The 18,825-nt window shown below is 40.1% G+C and overlaps 1 protein-coding gene across 3 annotated transcripts in view; it reads right to left on the minus strand.

Annotated features, from left to right (window-relative positions):
* The window catches only part of cep76 (centrosomal protein 76), a 41,496-nt gene extending 22,709 nt beyond the window's left edge, over window positions 1-18,787 (minus strand). The window contains exons 1-7 of one of the 3 annotated variants that reach the window (XM_048529377.2): window positions 18,747-18,787; window positions 13,613-13,728; window positions 12,306-12,461; window positions 10,834-10,915; window positions 9,890-10,114; window positions 8,481-8,666; window positions 5,887-5,984 (exon numbers count right to left, since the gene is read on the minus strand). In XM_048529377.2, the coding sequence (XP_048385334.1) occupies window positions 5,887-5,984; window positions 8,481-8,666; window positions 9,890-10,114; window positions 10,834-10,915; window positions 12,306-12,461 (747 nt within the window). In that variant the 5' untranslated portion in view covers window positions 13,613-13,728; window positions 18,747-18,787. Of the gene's footprint in view, window positions 1-5,886; window positions 5,985-8,480; window positions 8,667-9,889; window positions 10,115-10,833; window positions 10,916-12,305; window positions 12,462-13,612; window positions 13,729-18,257; window positions 18,428-18,746 lie in introns of those variants that run through there. The other 2 variants (XM_048529376.2, XM_048529375.2) reach the window with 2 other exon arrangements.
* Between the last annotated feature and the right edge of the window lie 38 nt (window positions 18,788-18,825).

The following is an 18,825-nucleotide window of genomic DNA, read 5'->3' on the forward strand; positions in this document are numbered from 1 at the left end:
ATAAACAACTGCACCTCTCTGTAGCGAACCATTTCAACTCCCCCTTGCATTGCTTAGACGACATGTCCATCCTGGGCCTCCTGCAGTGCCGCAATGATGCCACACGAAGGCTGCAGGAACAGCAACTCATATTCCGCTTGGGAACCCTGCAGCCCAATGGTATCAACGTGGATTTCACAAGCTTTAAAATCTCCCCTCTCCCCACTGCATCCCAAAACCAGCCCAGCTCGTCCCCGCCTTCCTAACCTGTTCTTCCTCTCAGCTATCCCATTTCCCCACCTCAAGCCGCACTTCCATTTCCTACTATTAACATCATCCTGCCCCCATGACCTGTCCTGGACTGACCTATACCCTCCCTACCTATACTCACCTCTACAGGCTCCATCCCTGCCTCTTTAACTTGTCTGTCTCCTCTCCACCTATGTGGACGTACATGGAATAGTGTAGGTTAGATGGGCTTGAGATCGGTATGACAGGTCGGCACAACATCAAGGGCCGAAAGGCCTGTACTGTGCTGTAATGTTCTATGTTCTATCTTCTCCTCTAACCATCTTCGATCCGCCTCCCCCTCTCTCCCTATTTATTTCAGAACCCTCTCCTCATCCCCCTTTTCTGATGAAGAGTCTCGGCCCAAAACGTCAGCTTTTGTGCTCCCGAGATGCTTCTTGGCCTGCTGTGTTCATCCAGCTCCACACTTTATTATCGCGGATTCTCCAGCATCTGCAGCTCCCATTATCTCTAATATTTTTAGATGTGCTGTGCCAAGAGTTTTCACTTTTTTGAAGACAATGCCGGAGTAAGACTTCAAGAGCAGCAAAACTTTCTTGTCAAAATAGTTAATTCTCTTGTGTTAGCTTAGAAAAAGTCATCATAATTTATAAGGGACTATTTTGTCTATCAAACGCATGTCAACTCCCTCGAGAAAGCATTGAGCTACTATGACTTGCTGCTCTTTGTCCTTGACTTAATTTTCTTTTTAATCCAATTGCACACTCAGCACTCCTCCTAAGCCTCAACTCATTAACAATGTTTATGTTGTACCTTGTCGAGCACTTTCTTAAAATCTATTTAGGCAAACATCCAACACATTCCCGGCATCAGTGGCACTTCTTTATCAAATAATCACAATGAAGGTCAAGCCGATCTGCCTTTTACAAATCTGAACTGACTCTTCTAAAATTAACTTGAACCTCTGAATGTCTGTGGATTCTATTCCAAAGCTTTTCCTACTGTTGATATTAGGTTAACTGATCCGTAATTCACACAATTGGCTTGGTAGTTTTTCTTTCAAAAAAGGTCAGTGACATTTGCCACTTTCCATTACTCTGGGACGCCCACCACATGTAAGGAAGCTTAACAAAAATTCCCTCAACCCAAGATGCAAGCTATCTAGACTGACCAAATCTGAGCATCACCAGCATTTCAGTGGGTCATTTCTCTCAAATTTCATTAAATCCATTTTCTCTACTATCTCAGTTTCTATTGATATTTTCTCAGATTCCACTTCCTCAAGATGCCAAATAGGTAGAAGTGATAGAGCAAGTAGGGTGCAAGGTGGGTACGGTGCTACGCAAGTAAGACATCAACTGAAGGAACGGGTTGCAGGGTTAAGAAGCCAGATGAGGAGTAGGGTCCCAAATGTGAAGGGGTTAGGGTGCATAGTTGGTAAAAATGCTAAATGTGTAGGGTGCTAGGCAGTTGAAAGGTAAGTGCTGCAGTGTTTAGGACAGATCAGGGTGGATAGGAATGCTCAGGGCCAGCAAGGGTAGGTGTTGAGACTAGGGGTCTTAGGTCAGGTTCAGGATAGTGCTAGAGATCTGGGGAGGTGCAGCTGAGGCTGTATGAGGTGAATGGTTACTCAGGGGTTAGTCTAAGCGTTTAATAATCTAACTTTATTCTAAGCAAATACAAATAATTTCAATGGAACCCTCCGATGTCTCTGATTTAAATGGAGACTGTCAGAGGGTTCCAAGTGGCCAATTGGCGCAGAATAAACTACAATTTTCAGTGTAATTACTTCAGTCAGTTAAAATGGGGATTCTGTTGCGTCCCACACGGACCTCCCACTACCCTGGCATAACAATTGTTCAGGCCTGTATCTCCCACTTCATCCAAGGAACCGTATGTTTGATTACCCTACCATTTCACCCTAGTTGAAATTTTTCTAGTTTATACCTGAAGCATCTCTTTATTAAAGATCCTTAATTTTCCCCACAACTTTTTCTCAGTCTGATCTAGTAATCCAGGACCTGGTAAATGATCCAGAGACAAACTGAAACGAAGGTAGACAGAATACATTGTGGCCAAGGCAGAGAATCAGGAGGGAGGAGGGGATATTTACAGCATAGAAAATACTGGCGCATCTAAGTTTCTAAAAAGAACAAGTTAGGTCAGAAATTCCAGGATTTTGATGCAACCATTATAAAGGAATGGCAACAGATATCCAAGTCAAAATGGAGTGAGGTCGAAAGGAAAACCTGGAAGTGATAGCAAAGCCACTGCATGTTCCTGTCCTTATGATTAGCAGAGTTTCCAGTCTGAGAGCAGCCAAACACTACACCATGCTGGTAGGTATCCTTAAATAGTATGCACCGTACCCATGGTAAGGTGTCAGGAAGGAGGATCAGGTGTACCGGCAGCACAGTGGGTGGCACTGCTGCCTACAGCGCCAGGCTCCTGGGTTAGATTCCAGTCTTGGCTGAATATCTATGTGAAGTTTACACATTCTCCCCATGTCTGCATGGGTCTGCTAGGTGCTCCACTTACTTCCTACCGTTCAAAAATGTGCAGGTTAGGTGAACTGGCCATGCTAAATTACCCCCTACTCTCCAGATGTGCAGGTTGGATGGATTAGCCATGGTAAATGCAGGTATAGGATAGTCCAAAAGGCCTCTTTCTGCACTTTAGGGATTTTATGATTCTAACAAATCACTGAATGGACATGCAGATACTTCCAAGTTTGCTATTAGGAAGGGGATCAGTCAAACTTAGCACTTTGACTAGTCCCGCAAACAGTAATGACAGAGTTGAGGAATGAGTGAAGTCAGCCTTTCTCCCTCTCAGTGGAGAAGGAGACTTATGCAAATCTGAGACACTAAGAACCACAGTCTTAGTTTCTAATCCACAAGGAACGTGAGATTTTCCAAGTGAAGCTATGAATCCAAGTCGCCTTCCAGTAGTTATTGTCAGCTAGTCTGGGGCTTTTAACATGGAGTTCAGACTATAGTTGAAATGGAGTGGCCTGTTTTGCGGTCTGATGATGTGAGGAATGACAAGAAATAGATGTAACTTACTAAAAAAATTGCAGTCTATTCAATCATATATGAAATACAAATCAATCTGTGGTTTACAGTCAGTTGAATTCATTAGAAAGCTACTGACTCCACCTTCTGGACAAGTGAGAGAACACACAAGGCTGCATGTCCTTGATTGTAATATCAAATATATGTTATAATTTGTTCATTGTCATTTAGTGTATTGAAAACAAAATGTTGCTTTCTACATCCTGGGGAAACAATGATTTCCAGAGTTCGCTAGGGACTTGGATAATTATAGATAGCTGAAAAAATTAACCAAACAAATTCAAAGCTTTAGACAAAGGCAGAAAGAAAACTGATTTCACAGTCTGAACTTAAAGACACCATAACCCCTGGTCATGCATAGGTACCTGACAAGGTTAGGAAGCCATTTTATATTACACCTCATTCAGAAGAAGGCTGTTTATCAGCTATTATGGGAGTGACATTGAGCCAAATGAGCCTACTGTAGCTATATGAATGTTTAAATAACTGGAAACATCTGTTTGATAAACTTAAGTAGAACCAAGAACCGCATTTTCAATTGCAATGAGTGATGCTTGTACCCAGGTGGAACTAGAAGTGGTGCAACAAAAGAGAACTAACGTCTCTGGCTGGTTGTACAAGTCTTATATGGAGGTTAGCAGAGATAATGGGAACTGTAGATGTGGGAGAATCCAAGATAACAAATGTGAAGCTGGATGAACACAGCAGGCCAAGCAGCATCTTAGGAGCACAAAAGCTGGTGTGTCGGGCGTAGGCCCTTCATCACAGAGCTAACCCTATCGCAGAGCATCCTCTCTGAAGGGTCTAGGCCTGAAACGTCAGCTTTTGTGTTCCTGAGCTGCTGCTTGGCCTGCTGTGTTCATCCAGCTTCACACTTTGTTATCTTATATAGAGGTTATATTGTCTCTCAACAAAGCAATTTGTCCAAAACTGTGAAATGTTTAGCATAACACTAACGATTTCCTAACTGCTCGTTTAAAAAAAATACTCATTGTATACTGATTAGTAAAGTTAGATCACATTATCAGGAAAAGCTTGCCAAGCGGATGCAAAATTGGCTTCACAATAGGAGACAGTATGGAGAGTTGTTTTGTGGATCGGAGGCATGTGACCAGCAGTGTTCTGCAGGGATCGGTGCTGGGTCCACTGTTGTTTTGTCATTTATATAAAAAATTTGAATGTGAATTTAGGAGGCATGGTTAGTAAGTTTGTGGATGACACCAAAGTTGGTGGCAGTGAAGAAGGTTATCTAAGATTTCAAAGGGATCTTGATCAATTGGGCCAATGGGCTAAGGAATCGCAGATGGAGTTTAAGTTGGATAAATGCGAGGTATTGCATTTTGATAAAACAAACAAGGGTAGAACTTATACATTTAACGGCAAGGCCATGGGTCGTTTTGTCAAACAGACACCTAGGGGTTCAGGTATATAATTCTTTGAAAGTTGCACCAGTGGTAGACAGAAGGCATTTAGCACGCTTCCCTTCATTGCTCAGACCACTGAGTTGGGACATCACATTGAGGTTGTGCAGGACAATTAGTGAGGTCACTTTTGGAGTACTGCGTCCCGTTCTGGTTGTCCAGCTATAAGAAGGGTATTATTAAATTGGAGAGGGTTCAGAAAAGATTTACCAGGATTTTATCAGGACTGGAGCATTTGAATTACAGGGAGATGCTGGACAGGTTGGAATTTTCACTGGAACGCAGGAGGTTGAGGTTATAGAGGTTTATAAAATCATCAGGGGCATAAATAACGAGTAAATGTCTTGCCTTTAGATGGGGGAATTCAAAACTAGGGGGCATTTTTAAGGTGAGAGGTCCTTTTTTAAATGTGAGGGGCAACATTTTACACACAGAGTGGTTTGTGCATGGAATGAACTGCGAGAGCAAGTATAGAACACAGAACATAACAGCGCAGTATAGGCCCTTCGGCCCTCGATGTTGCGTCAACCTGTGAAACCAATCTGAAGCCCATCTAACCTACACTATTCCATTATCATCCATATGTTTGTCCAATGACCATTTAAATGTCCCTAAGGTTAATGAGTCTACTACTGTTGCAAGCAGGGCATTCCACGCCGCTAAGGTTAAGAGGTGAATTAATAGAGACATACAAGAAGATCAGAGGATTAGATAGGGGGGACAGTGAGAGCCTTTTTCCTCGTATGGTGATGTCTAGCACAAGGGGACATAGCTTTAAATTGAGGGGTGATAGATATAGGACAGATGTCAGAGGTAGGTTCTTTACTTAAGAGAGTAAGGGTGTATAGTTACAACATTTAACAGACTTTTGGACGGGTAAATAAGTAGGAAAGGTTTAGAGGGATAGGGCTAAATGCAGCCAAATGGGACTAGTTTAGTATGGGAGACTTGGTTGGCATGGTTGAGTGGACCAAAGGGTCTATTTTCCGTGCTGTATGCATCTATGAAATAGTTAGGTATTACAGAAAGGGATGTTAGTTCAGTTCAACGCAAGTGATGCTTAAAACTGTTTTTCCTCAAGATAATCAGAATTCACTGGTCTCTCCCTATCAGTACGAAAGGAAAAAATTCCCTCCAATGACAATTAACATGACATACTATACCTGAGTATTTACTATTTCTTGGTTTAATGGTTGCACCAGCCTGGGATATATTTCGAGTTTTACATTCAAAACGCCAACAGGAACTTTAGACTCTGTGCCTGAAAGCAGAAGAATTTGTCTGAGTAAATGTTTCATGTTAAGTGAATTCAAAACTATAGCTCTCATTCTAAAAAAACCGTAAACCTCTAATGAATACGGTAAAAACAAAAATCACCAGAAACATGTAGCAAGTTAGCCAATGTCTATAAATTCAACAGGTTTTAACATTTGAGTCATGTGAAATAATAAGTCATTAAAACATGCCTTTACACTAAGTTATTGACAGTTGTTATAATTGCTCAATTAATTACGTACAGCTTGCATCTGTAGAGGGTCAGGACTGAGCTCCCTGCATAGTGTTTTGCTAAAGCTTTTGGGAGGGTTTAAATTAATTCAGCAGAAGTGCAAGAATATCAGAAAGGAACACCAGTGTGCGCAAAAATGCTGGGGGAGGCAGATAGAATTAAAATAGAATTTACTAAGTTAATAGATGGAGTTGGGAGTAAGGGAGAAAGTAATGAACTCTAAATGAGGGTTAAAATCATGTGCGTGGATACCCATAACAGTTCATAAAATTGCAAATTTATAGACACAGATTATCATGCAAGATTATCACAAGTGAGGATAGAACTATCTGGGGTTGGCTGGTAAGACAGTTTAAGAGAAAAAAAAACAGTTGAGGGACAAAGGTGGATATGGAAGAAAATAGTTCATTGCACACAACAACAGGATAACCCTTCAAGGGAATATGTGAACTATGGTTAATTAGTTAAGGATAGCATCAAATTGAAAGGAAAATATGTTTGGCAAAGATTAGTGGCAGTTTTGGCTGGGAGTTTTTTTCATAAAACAACACAAGATAACCAAAGTAAAGGGAGAAGATAAACTTTGAGAGTAAACTTAAATAATAATCAAGACAGACAGCGAGAGCTTCTTTCAATATATAAAAAGAGAGACCAAAGTGAGCGGCAGTTTCCTTAGAGAACGAGCCTGGCAGAATAATAATGGTGAATCAGGGAACGGCAGTGATATTGACTGAATACTTTGCACGAGTCTTCAACGTAGGAAATATTACTAGCTTTCCGGAATCACTAAATAATCAAAGGGCAAAGTGGTGTGTGTGTGTGTGTACTGGGAGTGGGGAGGAGAAGAGAGAGAGAGAGGGAGAGACAAATATCATAACTACTACTAGACCTAAAGTTCTCGTGAATCCAGTGGAACTGAAGGCCAAGTAATCTGCTGGACCTGATGAGATGCATTCTAGGCTATTTATAGAGGTAGCCACTGAAATAACAGATGCACTGGTAGTATTCTTCCAGGAGTTCTTACATTCTGGAAAAATCCTAGAGGTTTGGAAAACTGCCAATGTAACATTTAAAAGTGAAGGAGTCAAAAACAGGCCAATTCACTTAACATTGGGAAAATGTTACAGTCTATTATAAAGGATATAACAACAGATACTATTGTTATTACATACTATTATTAACCATGGCTTAAGAAGGAGAAATCATGCCTGACAAATTCACTAAAATTTTTTTGGAGGTGGTAATAAGCAGGATAGATGAAGACACAGCATCGGATGTCCAAGCTTGGGCTGAAAAGTGGCAAGTAACATTAGTACCTCAAATGCTAGGCAATGACAATCAATCTAACCACCAAATTCGGTGGCATTATCATTACTGAATTTCCCACTATCAACCTCCCGGGCGTGAACATTGACCAGAAACTCAACTGAATTTGCTACTATTTGGCTAAATCACAAGTTACCTTTAATTCAGCTACTTATTAAGAAAAGTCAGAGAAAATCAAGTACTGAAACAATGATTTTTAAACTTTATTGTTTGTAACAACCAAAATAAAACTCTCATGTAAGCAAGTTAAGCCTGACAAGGCAAATTGGTATTATAAACTTCAGAACTTTAACACCACATGAATAGGAGTGTCTACAAGAGTAAGTCAGAGGCTAGGAATACTGCAATGAGTAACTCACATCCCAACTCCCCAAAGCTACAAAGCACAAGTCAGAAGTGCAATGGAATATCCTCTGCTTGCCTAGGTGAATGCAGCTCCAACAACACTCAAGAAACTTGACACCATTCAGAAAAAAGCAGCCCATTTAAGTGGCACCACATCCACAAACATTCAGGCACTCTGCCATTGATGATCACTCGCAGTGTGTACTATTCACAAGATATACTACAGAAATTCGCCAAAGATCTTAAGCCAGCACCTTCCAAAGCTACAATCACATAGAAAGACAAGGCAGTAGGTACATGGGAACACCACCACGTGCAAACTCCCTCCTAAGCAATTCCCAAAACAACTTGGAAATGTAATCGCTGTTCCTTTGCTGTGGCTGGGTCAAAATCCTGGAATTCTGTCCCTAATGGCATTGTGGGCGTACCTGCAGCACTTGATTTGACAGCTCACCACCACCTTTGCAGTGCCAACTAAATGCCAGCTCAGCCAGAAATTTCATATCCCACAAGTGAATTTAAAAAAATCTAATCTCCAAACTGAAATATTAGATCAAGGCAATGCAATGGAATTCTTACCTACACCCAATAGCTCTAAAGACATGCTCACTTTACCATCTGGTGAACTCAGCAATGACCGCCATTCCAAGTAGTGTGAAGCCATTAAAGTTGTTTCTCCAGATGTATCTGTCTTTATAAGAACCATGTGCACAGGATCACAGATTGATAATAAAGTTGTTGCATCAGCCATCTTACTGCCATCTCCTAAACATAAGCAATAAAAGAAGAATTGAGCATCAGATTATATGGCCTACAAGCTAACTCTTCAATAGTCCTGCTGCTCAGTAAGCAGCTCTGTGTGGACTGGATAGTGCTACATTTTGAGACTAGGAAATCCACTGCCTTTTGTTTTAATTCGTGCATGGGATTTAGCATTGCTGGAAAGATCAATATTTGCTGCTCATCACTAATTGCCCTCAAACAGGAGATGGTGATCTATCTCCAATGTTCTCCCATGTTTTTGATATATCCTGTGATTATTTTGATGTCTTCTACAGTTTCACTGTAGAAACCCTGTTTTGCGCATAAATGAGGTCTCAAAAGTTATGGTGGTGGAATGTGAGAAATCTCAGAAAAGTCCCTTGTATCAGCTACAACAGTTGTATGTATTTCTAGTCTAAAGCTGAGAGTATAGTGGATAGTGTGATGTGGGTGAGAATCTCAGTCGTAGCAATGTAACTTTCTTTTGGCTTGTGCACCCCCAAGTTCATTTCCCTCTGCTCAGAGGTGAGCTTTCTTTGAAAAATATTTTAAAACATAACTAGAGTTATATTTAAACATACTGTGTGTTCAGGGTGGTCTCATAACATTGGGGTGCAACAAACATTATTATTATTCATAAAGGTGAACACCTTTATTTCCTGTAACCTTTCCCAGAGTACAATATGGTCCATGGCTCAGAAAGAGACATTGGAACCAACTGATAACACCAGACGGCAGCCTCTCTGACTTTCCATGTCCCTTTTCCAAAGTAACTCAACTTCTTACAACTGAGAAGTTAACACACTAGTGTATCTAGAAGCAAAATAATCTCTGGTAAACGTAGTAAAACACATTTGATATTGCATTCTTGTTTCCCCTCCAAATACGGCCGTCTCATAGAAGGTGATGACTCATGTGAAACTAACATTTCCCAGGTAACTGTTGTTCTCCAATACTGTGATTGAAGACACAAGTGTAACATTTTCCTCTCGACTAACTCAGACCACTGAAGCTATCTGAAGATCTCACCGTTATCCCAACTGACATCATTGTACACAACACAGACTCAGTATTGAGGTTAGCATGTTGAATTTGTCAGAATAATTTGGTACCTTGGGATCATGCACGAGTCAATTAAGCCCCTACTTGAAGCTATTTATCCCTTTTAAGATGGAATCAGTGAGTTGTCTTGACGAACAAATTTGATTACTTGCACCATTGCTCACCTAAACTGTCTTTGTGAACTTCCAGCAAAAAACCATCCTGCAGATCAGGCTCACAGGCACATGGTACAGGCTTAGAGCGGAAGCGCTGGTTTCGGAAATGTAGGAAGAGCATAAATGTAGAGCATGTTTGCCCTGGTAACGGCTGTGGTTCCTGTAAATGCTCAAGGAAAGCTTTACCACCCAGAACCTGAAGATATATGTTTCTTCTGGTGGGATCAATGCTTGCTGAAATATGAACGGGAAAACATGAATGGCAAAACATGAATGGCTATACCTTAATGGAAAAGTTACTATTTACAAAACATCTCTCACAGCCTCTGAACCCAAACTCCATGCAGCAAATAAAGTACTCAAGTGCAGTCACAATTTTAGTGCAGGAAACTGCAGCAGCCAAGTTGCCCACAGCAGGTTCTTTTATGTGTGCAATATTTGCAACTGGTTTAAACCTCATTGTTAGTAACAATTCAGAAAAATATTGTGATCAGATACGAAATAACCGATAGAAATAGTGCATCTTCAACACAGATTCTTGATGGAATTACATTTAATCAATCAATAAACATTATGCTCAGTATCTAGTCCATTGATGCTTGTGATAGTCACTGACTCACTAACCTGAAAAGCAGCAGCTTATTTCTAAAAAAAAACTTGCTTTTTTGCCATCCCACAGAAGAGACCAATAAAGTGAAACGAGAAAATGAATCAAATTGAGAACTGACAGTTACTGAAAAATTTTCTATCTTTGCTCAAAAGGACCAACTGCCACAGTGCATAAGTAGGAAACACTGTACATTTACTATTTATCGTCATCAAGTGCTACTGACGGATTATATGCAAGCCTTGCGAACAATAATTCATTCAAGAAGAACATTTTAAACAGTAGAACTTACAGAAGCAAATAAAGTGTTAATGAACTGAAATGAATAAAGCACCATAGCACTCACTTTTCCTTAATTCAGCTGGCTCTTTGTCAATAAAGTGAGTAGCTGGTTTTGAACTGGACATATCTTCTTTGACCTGCGCTTCCTGGAAATGAAAAACATCTTTATTCCATTCTTTTAAAATGCAAGAAACAACATCGGTCACATTGAAATATAGAATCACAGTATTCCAGAATAAAATACAACATTTCAATTGCAACAAATCTGTGAAACAATAAGCTGCTGAAATGTCTTATATACAACTATTCTTAGCTCCCTCAATACTTAAGGTTTCTTTGTAATCAAGAGGCAGGGATGTAGTGATAATGTCACTGAATTCATAATCCAAACTCCCGAGCCAATGCTCTGGCTAATGTTATGGATCCAAATTACAATTCTTCAATCTGGAATTTGAGCTAATATTAAAAGCATAATAGCAACTACAAATAAGCAATAATAACCATAAAGCCATCATTAATTATTTGAAGCATTTTCATTTGATATTTTAGGTATAAATGTTAAAGGACATTAAAATTTATACTCTGCATTCGGACAATAAGGTATCATTAGATCCACACAAATGGTCACATTTTAGTGATGACTTGTTACATGTTTTGAAAAAATAAATTATCTAGGCATGATGAATAATTTTGGAACTGCCTATACCTTCTACACCCCCTACACTAACTGCTTTGCAGTGATTCAAGGAAGTCGCTCACCACATTTTCTAAGGACGCATTATTGCTGGCCCAATTCTGGGCACCATGCTTTAGGAAGGTTGTGAAGACATTACAGAACATGCAGTTAAGAGTGACATAGATGGTTCCACTGAAAAGAAGCTTTACTTAGATTTATAAATTGGAGAAGTTGGGGCTCTTCTCTTTAGAAATGAAAAGATCTGATTAAGTTGTTCAAAATCACAAGAAATCTGCACTGAGTAGACAGGGGTAAACTATGCCCATTTGTGGAAGGAACAAGAATGAAAGGTCATCAATTTAAGATAAACAGCAAAAGAACAAAAGGTGACACAAAAAAAACAAATTTGGAATGCGTTGCCAGAGTGCTATGGAGACAGATTCAATTATGGCTTTAAAAATAGACTGAATAAATATTGGAAGAGAACAAATTTCCTGGGCAACTGGAGAAAATATGGGGTATTGGATTGGAGTTACTATTTCACATTGCAGGCATGAACACGATGGCCTAAATGGTCTCCTTCTGAGCTGTAACCATTCCAAATTTCTACAGTGCAACCTCTGCACAGAAGGGAACTTTGGGAACCTTGCTGGAGCTTTGCATCAGCCTGCTTCTCAACTCCAAATGTATGTTTGGTTTAATGGAGCTACTGCAATGCATCATACTTTAAAATAACCCAATTCAGTAATTATATTAAATATAAAAACAATCATTTTCATTGTAAATAAGCTTTTGATGCTCTGACTTCAATACTGGAGATATTTCAGGTAGTGTGCTATTCAATGCAATGAAATACTTACAGTTAAAAATCTGAGTTCCTTCATGACATCATCCACAATGCCTCGTCGTTGTAATGCTTTTATGAGATCAGCCTCAGATAAAGTTTGTGAAGAAACACCTAGTTCATCCCGAACTGATTCTCCTAAGATTTCTCTGATCTTTTCATGGACATTCATCTGTTCACAATTGATCAGCAAGTTATTAATGCCGTCAAGTGACAAATTTGCTTCACAATTTTAAATGAACAAGCAAAATTACATTTCGCATCTCTAAAGAGATGTTTCAATCTTGCCAATGACTCGGCTATAAATACAGAGGTTGGGACTAACACAGAAGACAGGAGTTCAAATCCAACACTGCAGTTGGTAGGATCTAAATTCAGATTAATAAACCTAAAATTTACAATTAGTTTCATGGTCACCATTACTATAACTATCAGCAATTTTAAAAATATAAAATTAGATTTTCAAAGCCATCGAGAATATTTGGCAGCAATTGTGAAGTTATTATACCAGTTAAACAAAAACCTACTTATACTTCAATAAACAAGGTGAAAATTCTTGAAGGTTTTTCACAATGAGATAAGTGGAATCCCAGCATTTCAACTGATTGCAGACTCAATATCGTATGGTGACAGCTTCACTGTCATTATAATCATAAAATACAGGCCATAGTGCTCCACCACAATGGAGTTACAGCTTTCAGCTCCTTTACAGTAAAATTAGCATCTATTGTGTTTGTGCAGGAGGTAACAGAATATAGTGCTTTACATTCAATCTAGGTCAGACATTGTTTCATTATTCTTACATAACTGCCAAGAGCACTCTACAAGAAAGATGGTCGGTCGGTCTCTGGCTTATTCGCTTGGTCAAATGGGCAAGTAACGTAAGAAATTCACAGCAAAGAAAATAAGATAGGAAATGCTGAAAATGACAAAATTATGCTTTGAGATCTCAGGTTTCTTGTACTTTACCCTTCAATATTCTCTTCAACTTTTGCATTACCTTACATGGAATAAGTGACATTTGGCCCAGAAGTCTTAATTAGGTCCAAGTTTGATTGAAATTAGAGTCTAGTTATAGTCTTCTGAATTGTCATTAGGCTTAGGTACAAATTTGCCTTTGACAGCACTCTTACTTCTGAATGATAGTGTTGCAGCTTCAAATCCCATTGAACAAATAACACATACACTGACAACCCAGTGAGGCTGTAATGCATTTCAGTTGCTGCAACTGAGGGCAAGATCCTAAAGATAATTTTTTAAAAAGTGAAGTGCTGGCCAATACTTATCACTCAACTAATATCACAAAAAAGTCTTGTCAGTTACCTGATTGGGGTTTGTGGCAGCTTGCTGTGGTCGATTTGGTTGCTGCAGGTTCCTAAGTTATAACAGCGACTACACTTCAATAAGTACTTCATTGGCTGTGAAGCATTTGACACATCCTGCAGTTACGAAATACAAATGCAATATAAATGCAAGTCTTTTCTTCATATTTAATATAAATTTTATTTCATATGTACAGCAAGCAGCCACAAACAGCAACGTGACAATGACAAGAAAATTTGTTCTGGCAATCTTTACTGACAGGTAAACGTTGATTGGAACGCGATGCTTTTCTTTGCAATAGTGCCTCCTAAGGGGCAGACAGGATTTAACATCGCATTCAAAATATGGTTCCTCCCTGTGTGCCATTCCCTCAGTACAGCATAGCATGATGAGCACAAATGTCTGCAGTACACACACGCACATTGTGACTGAAAGGCAAGTTTGTCACATCCGGAAATGGCACAACTGACAACAGCACCCCTCCTTACCCCAGGTTAAAGTAATTAAAAATCCCTGCAGCTCTAGCGAGATAAGAGCTATTTTTTATGGCCTGATTAATCACTGTTTGATCCTTATACAAAATGTGAGGTTGCAACTCCCTCTATTTGGAGGGGGCTGCTGCTCTATTTCTGGCAGGGTTTTAGTCCCATGTTTCTGAGCTTTGTCTAGTCAATGCAAAAGGAATCAACAAGGCAGAAGCTACTTCATGCTGCTCTGATTTGGCAGAAGTGACCATTGACAAGTCTTGCTGAGTAGAGTCTATGCAGCTACCCAGAGTTCTCCCACAGTTAGGACCACATTCAGATTTACCAGGGAGAAAAAAAACACTGTCTCTCAAGGCTCTGCAATCAGTAGGAAGAGTGGACATACAGAACAAAATTATAATTTAAAATAAAAAACAGTAAATATTGTAAATACTCAACAGGTTTATCATATATCAGTGAAACAGAAACAGAGTTAACATTCTAGGTCAATGACCTTTTCCTTGCTCAAATGTTAATCTAAATGTTACTGAGCAAATTGTTGGAGCTGTGGACTGACAAGTTCCTTGGTCCTAAAACTCTTCAGCCTAGAATCTGAAAAGTAGTCGTTGAGACAGTGAGGTGTTAATTTAAACTTTCATTAAATATAAAATAGCAAATATAACTCAGTTACTTGAAAAGGGAAAGCATCAAAGCAGGAAACTACAAGTCAGTTAGCTTAACGTGTTATAGGAAGCTGTTAGAAGCTATTATCAAAGCACAATAGCAGAATACTAAGAAAAGTTCAAAGTAATCAGACAGAATGGATTATTTGAGGAAGTAACATGCTTGGATAAAGGGGAACTGATGAATATAAAGGGAATATACATTATACATACAGTGATTAAGCAAATGGATGAAAACTTGGGAAATAAAGATTTGTCTGTTTTGGCAGGAAGAATAAAAAAGGTGTGAGATTGCAGAGCTTTGGAATGCAGAGGGACCTGGCTGCTTTAGTTATGAATTGCAAACAGTTATAATGCAAGTTAAATTATTAGGAAAACTGATAGAATATATACATGTTTTGTTGTACAGGAAATGAATAGAAAAGTAGGAGTTTATACTTCAATTATACAGGGTATTGGTGAAACCAGATCTGGAGCATTGCTCTCCTTATTTAAGGATGTAAATGAAGAGGCAACCTGATTAAAATATTCAAAGTGCAGGCCATTTCAAGTTTGATCCACCATTCAAGAAGCTCATGTTTGATCTGATGTTAACCTCAACTCAACATTCTTGCATACTCCAATAACGTTTCATCCCCTTGGTAATAAAGAAGCTATTTCCCTCTGCTTTTGAAAATATTTAAAGATTCTGTTGACTGCCATTTGAGGAATGGAACTTCAAAGACTCTCAACCCTGTTTTTTCTTCCAACCAACCCCCCTCATCTCTGTCCCTAAATGGATGACTCTTTACTTTTAAATTGTGACCTCTAGTTCCTGATTCTCACACGAGAAAACATGTTTTTGACATCCGCTGGTCAAGATCCTTTAAGATTCAAATCACCTTGATACTTCTAAACTCCAGTTACAGGCTGAACCTGTCCGTCCTTTCCTCAAAGGGAATTGGCTCATTCCAAGTATTGGTCCAGTAAACCTTTTATGAACGGCTTCCAATGCATTAACACCAGTTCAAAACTACAGTGATCAGTACTGTACACAGTACTCCAGATGTAGTTTCACCAGTACCCTGCACAACTCCTCTACTCTCACATACAATTCCCGTTGCAATAAAACACGTTATCTGCTTTCCTGATTATTTGCCTGGTTACTGCATATTAACCACCTGTGATTCTCACACTAGGACACCCGGATCTTTCTGCAACCTCTCACTACTTAGATATCATGCTTCTTTATCTTTCTGCCAAAAAATTCTCAGATTGTATGTGAGAACAGAGAACAAATAACTAATGTTGTTCCTCTGTTCAAGAAGGGAAACAAGGATAATCCAGGAAACCACAGACCAGTAAGTTGCACATTGGTGGATAGGAAGCTATTGGAGAGAATTCTTAGGGTTAGGATTTACATTTATTTGGAAAAGCATGGCCTAGTTAGGGACAGTCAGCACGACTTTGTGCCTAGCAGGTCATATCTCACTAACTTGATTGAATTTTTCGAGGTGTTGATAAAGGTGATCGATAAGGTAGAGCAGTAGATATTGTCTATATGGATTTTAATAAAGCTTTTGACAAGGTCCCTGATGGGACTCATCCAGAAGATTAAGATGCATGGGATCCACAGTGACTTGGCTGCTTAGATTCAGAACTGGCTTGTCCATGGAAGGCAAGAGGGTAGCAGTGGGAGGGTGTTTTGCTGGCTAGCGGTCCACGAATGTTGGTGTTCAGTAGGGATCCATACTGGGATGCCTGCTGTTTGTGATATATATAAATGACTTGGACGAAAATGTAGATGGATGGGTTAGTAAGTTTACAGATGATACAAAAAAAAATATCACTGGAGTTATGGGCAATGTAGAAGATTTTCAAAGGATACAGCGGGATATAGATCAGTTGCAGAGATATAGTCAGAGAAATGGCAGATGGAGTTTAATCCAGATGCTATATTTTTGGAAGATCAAACGTTAGGAAAAAGTGTAGCTAATGGGAGGACCCTGAACAGCACTGGATCTTGGGGGGTTAAAGGCCATAACTCCCCAAAAATGGCCACACAAGGAGCTAGCATTGTAAAGCATGCTTGCTTTTGTTGATCAGGGAATGGAGTGCAACAGTCATGATGTCATGTTGCAGCTTTAGAAGATTTTGGTTAGGCCATAATTCTAGTTGTCAAACTACATGAAGGATGTGGACGCTTTGGAGAGGGTGCACAAGAGATTTTTGCGGATGCTTCCTGGATTAGAGGGTACGAGGAAAGGATAGTAAAACTTGGGCTGTTTTCTCTGGAGTGGCAAAGGCTGAGCAGAGACTTGACAGAAGTCTATAAAATGATGAGATGCATACATAGGGTTGACAGTCAGAATCTTTCCACACCCCCCCCCCCGAGAACTGAAATGTCTAATACGAGGGGGCATGTATTTAAGGTGACAGGGAAAAGTTCAAAGGAGATGCGAGAGGCAAAGTTGTATTCTCTTTTTAATAGTGTGGTAAGAGTCCAGAACGTGCTGCCAAGGTGATGGTGGAGACATGTACAATAGGGGCATTTATGGAAATTTTAAATAAGCACATGAATATGCATGGAATGGGGGGGGGGGGGAGAGAGATATGGACAAGTGCAAGCAAAAGGAATAACTTTAATTTGGCATCATATTTGGCACACTATGGACCAAAGGGCCATTCCTGTGCTGTGCTGTTCTATGTTCCATGTATCAGATAATTTCCCACTCACAACCTATATCCCTCTGAAGGCTCCTAATACCTTCTTCACAACTTACTTTCTTACCTAGCGGCATCATGAGCAAATTTAGCCAGCATACGCAATGTTGACGGCTCTTGACAGGTCACAGTCATAGATTTACAACACAGAAACAGGCCCTTTTGCCCAATGAGTCTGCACTAATCCATCTATTCTAGTCCCACTTTCCAACACTTAGCTCATAGTTTTGGATGGTATTCCAAGTGTATGTGGAAAGGAGAATCTAGATCTACAAGTCACTATTTAAAAATACAGGGTTATCCATTCAAAACAAAGATAAGTAGAAATGCTTTCTCAAAGAGAGACAGGAGTCTGTGATCCTCTGTTCATCAAAAGGCAGTTGAATAGAGTTCTTAAATGTTTTCAAGGCAGTCATGATCTTATTGGAGCAGGCAGAACAGCTCGAAGGGCTGAATGGCCTACTTCTGCTCATGATTTGTATATTAAATCTACAAAGAGGTAAACAGTTAACATGAACTGTTTCTGGCTTTACACAGATGCTGCATTTTGCTTTACACAGATTTCGCACGTTTTCTCCTATTATTTCAGATCCATAGTATTTGCTCTCATTCAAAGATCATAACTCAACAGGTTAAATTATTATGAAATGCAACTCGTAAAAAGAGGTCAAGAGCTAAAAAGTTAACCATTATTGTTGTAGCTGATTAGACATAATCTGGGATATGGACGGCGGCCTCACGCATCTTGGGCGACATCAAGGCCCCAGCCCGAGGCTGGACGCGGTGAGAGCTCACCTGGGTCAGCTGATTGTGAATGATTTGCTTGAGTTCCAAAGCCTTTTCTGGCGGCAGCGACATAGCGCTAGGGACCGTTTTACCAGGGTTTATCAACATGCACAACCAGCAGCCCAACACAAAAACAACTCGCCGCCAGCCAACCGTCTCTGCAGTCGACAAACACCACCCCTTCCTCCCAACAGCCCTCAAGCCCCGCCTATCACCACCCTCCAATCAGCATCTAGCCCCGCCCTTATCTCCAGTAGCAACTGCAGCCACCACCCAAACACAGCAACGCACCATCCCACCAACGGCCATTAGGCCCCGCCCTCTTACTGACGGACATCGAACTGCGCACACCTCCAAAACACCACATAAAAACGGAAAGAGAACCGACACGTTAATTCTGTGATGTTTTTGTTCACAGGTGCGGCCAGACCTTTTCCAGCAACTTCATGTTTCCAAAAGACCAAACCGACAGCGTTTCAACCCCGTAACCGCACTCACCAACTCTGCTAGACAACCACCCAGGCCAGCCTCACACTGATTACGACAAAGCCCCCCGCCCCCACAATATTTCAAGCCC

This window comes from Stegostoma tigrinum, chromosome 5, assembly GCF_030684315.1.
Source record: "Stegostoma tigrinum isolate sSteTig4 chromosome 5, sSteTig4.hap1, whole genome shotgun sequence".
Lineage (NCBI taxonomy): Eukaryota > Metazoa > Chordata > Chondrichthyes > Orectolobiformes > Stegostomatidae > Stegostoma > Stegostoma tigrinum.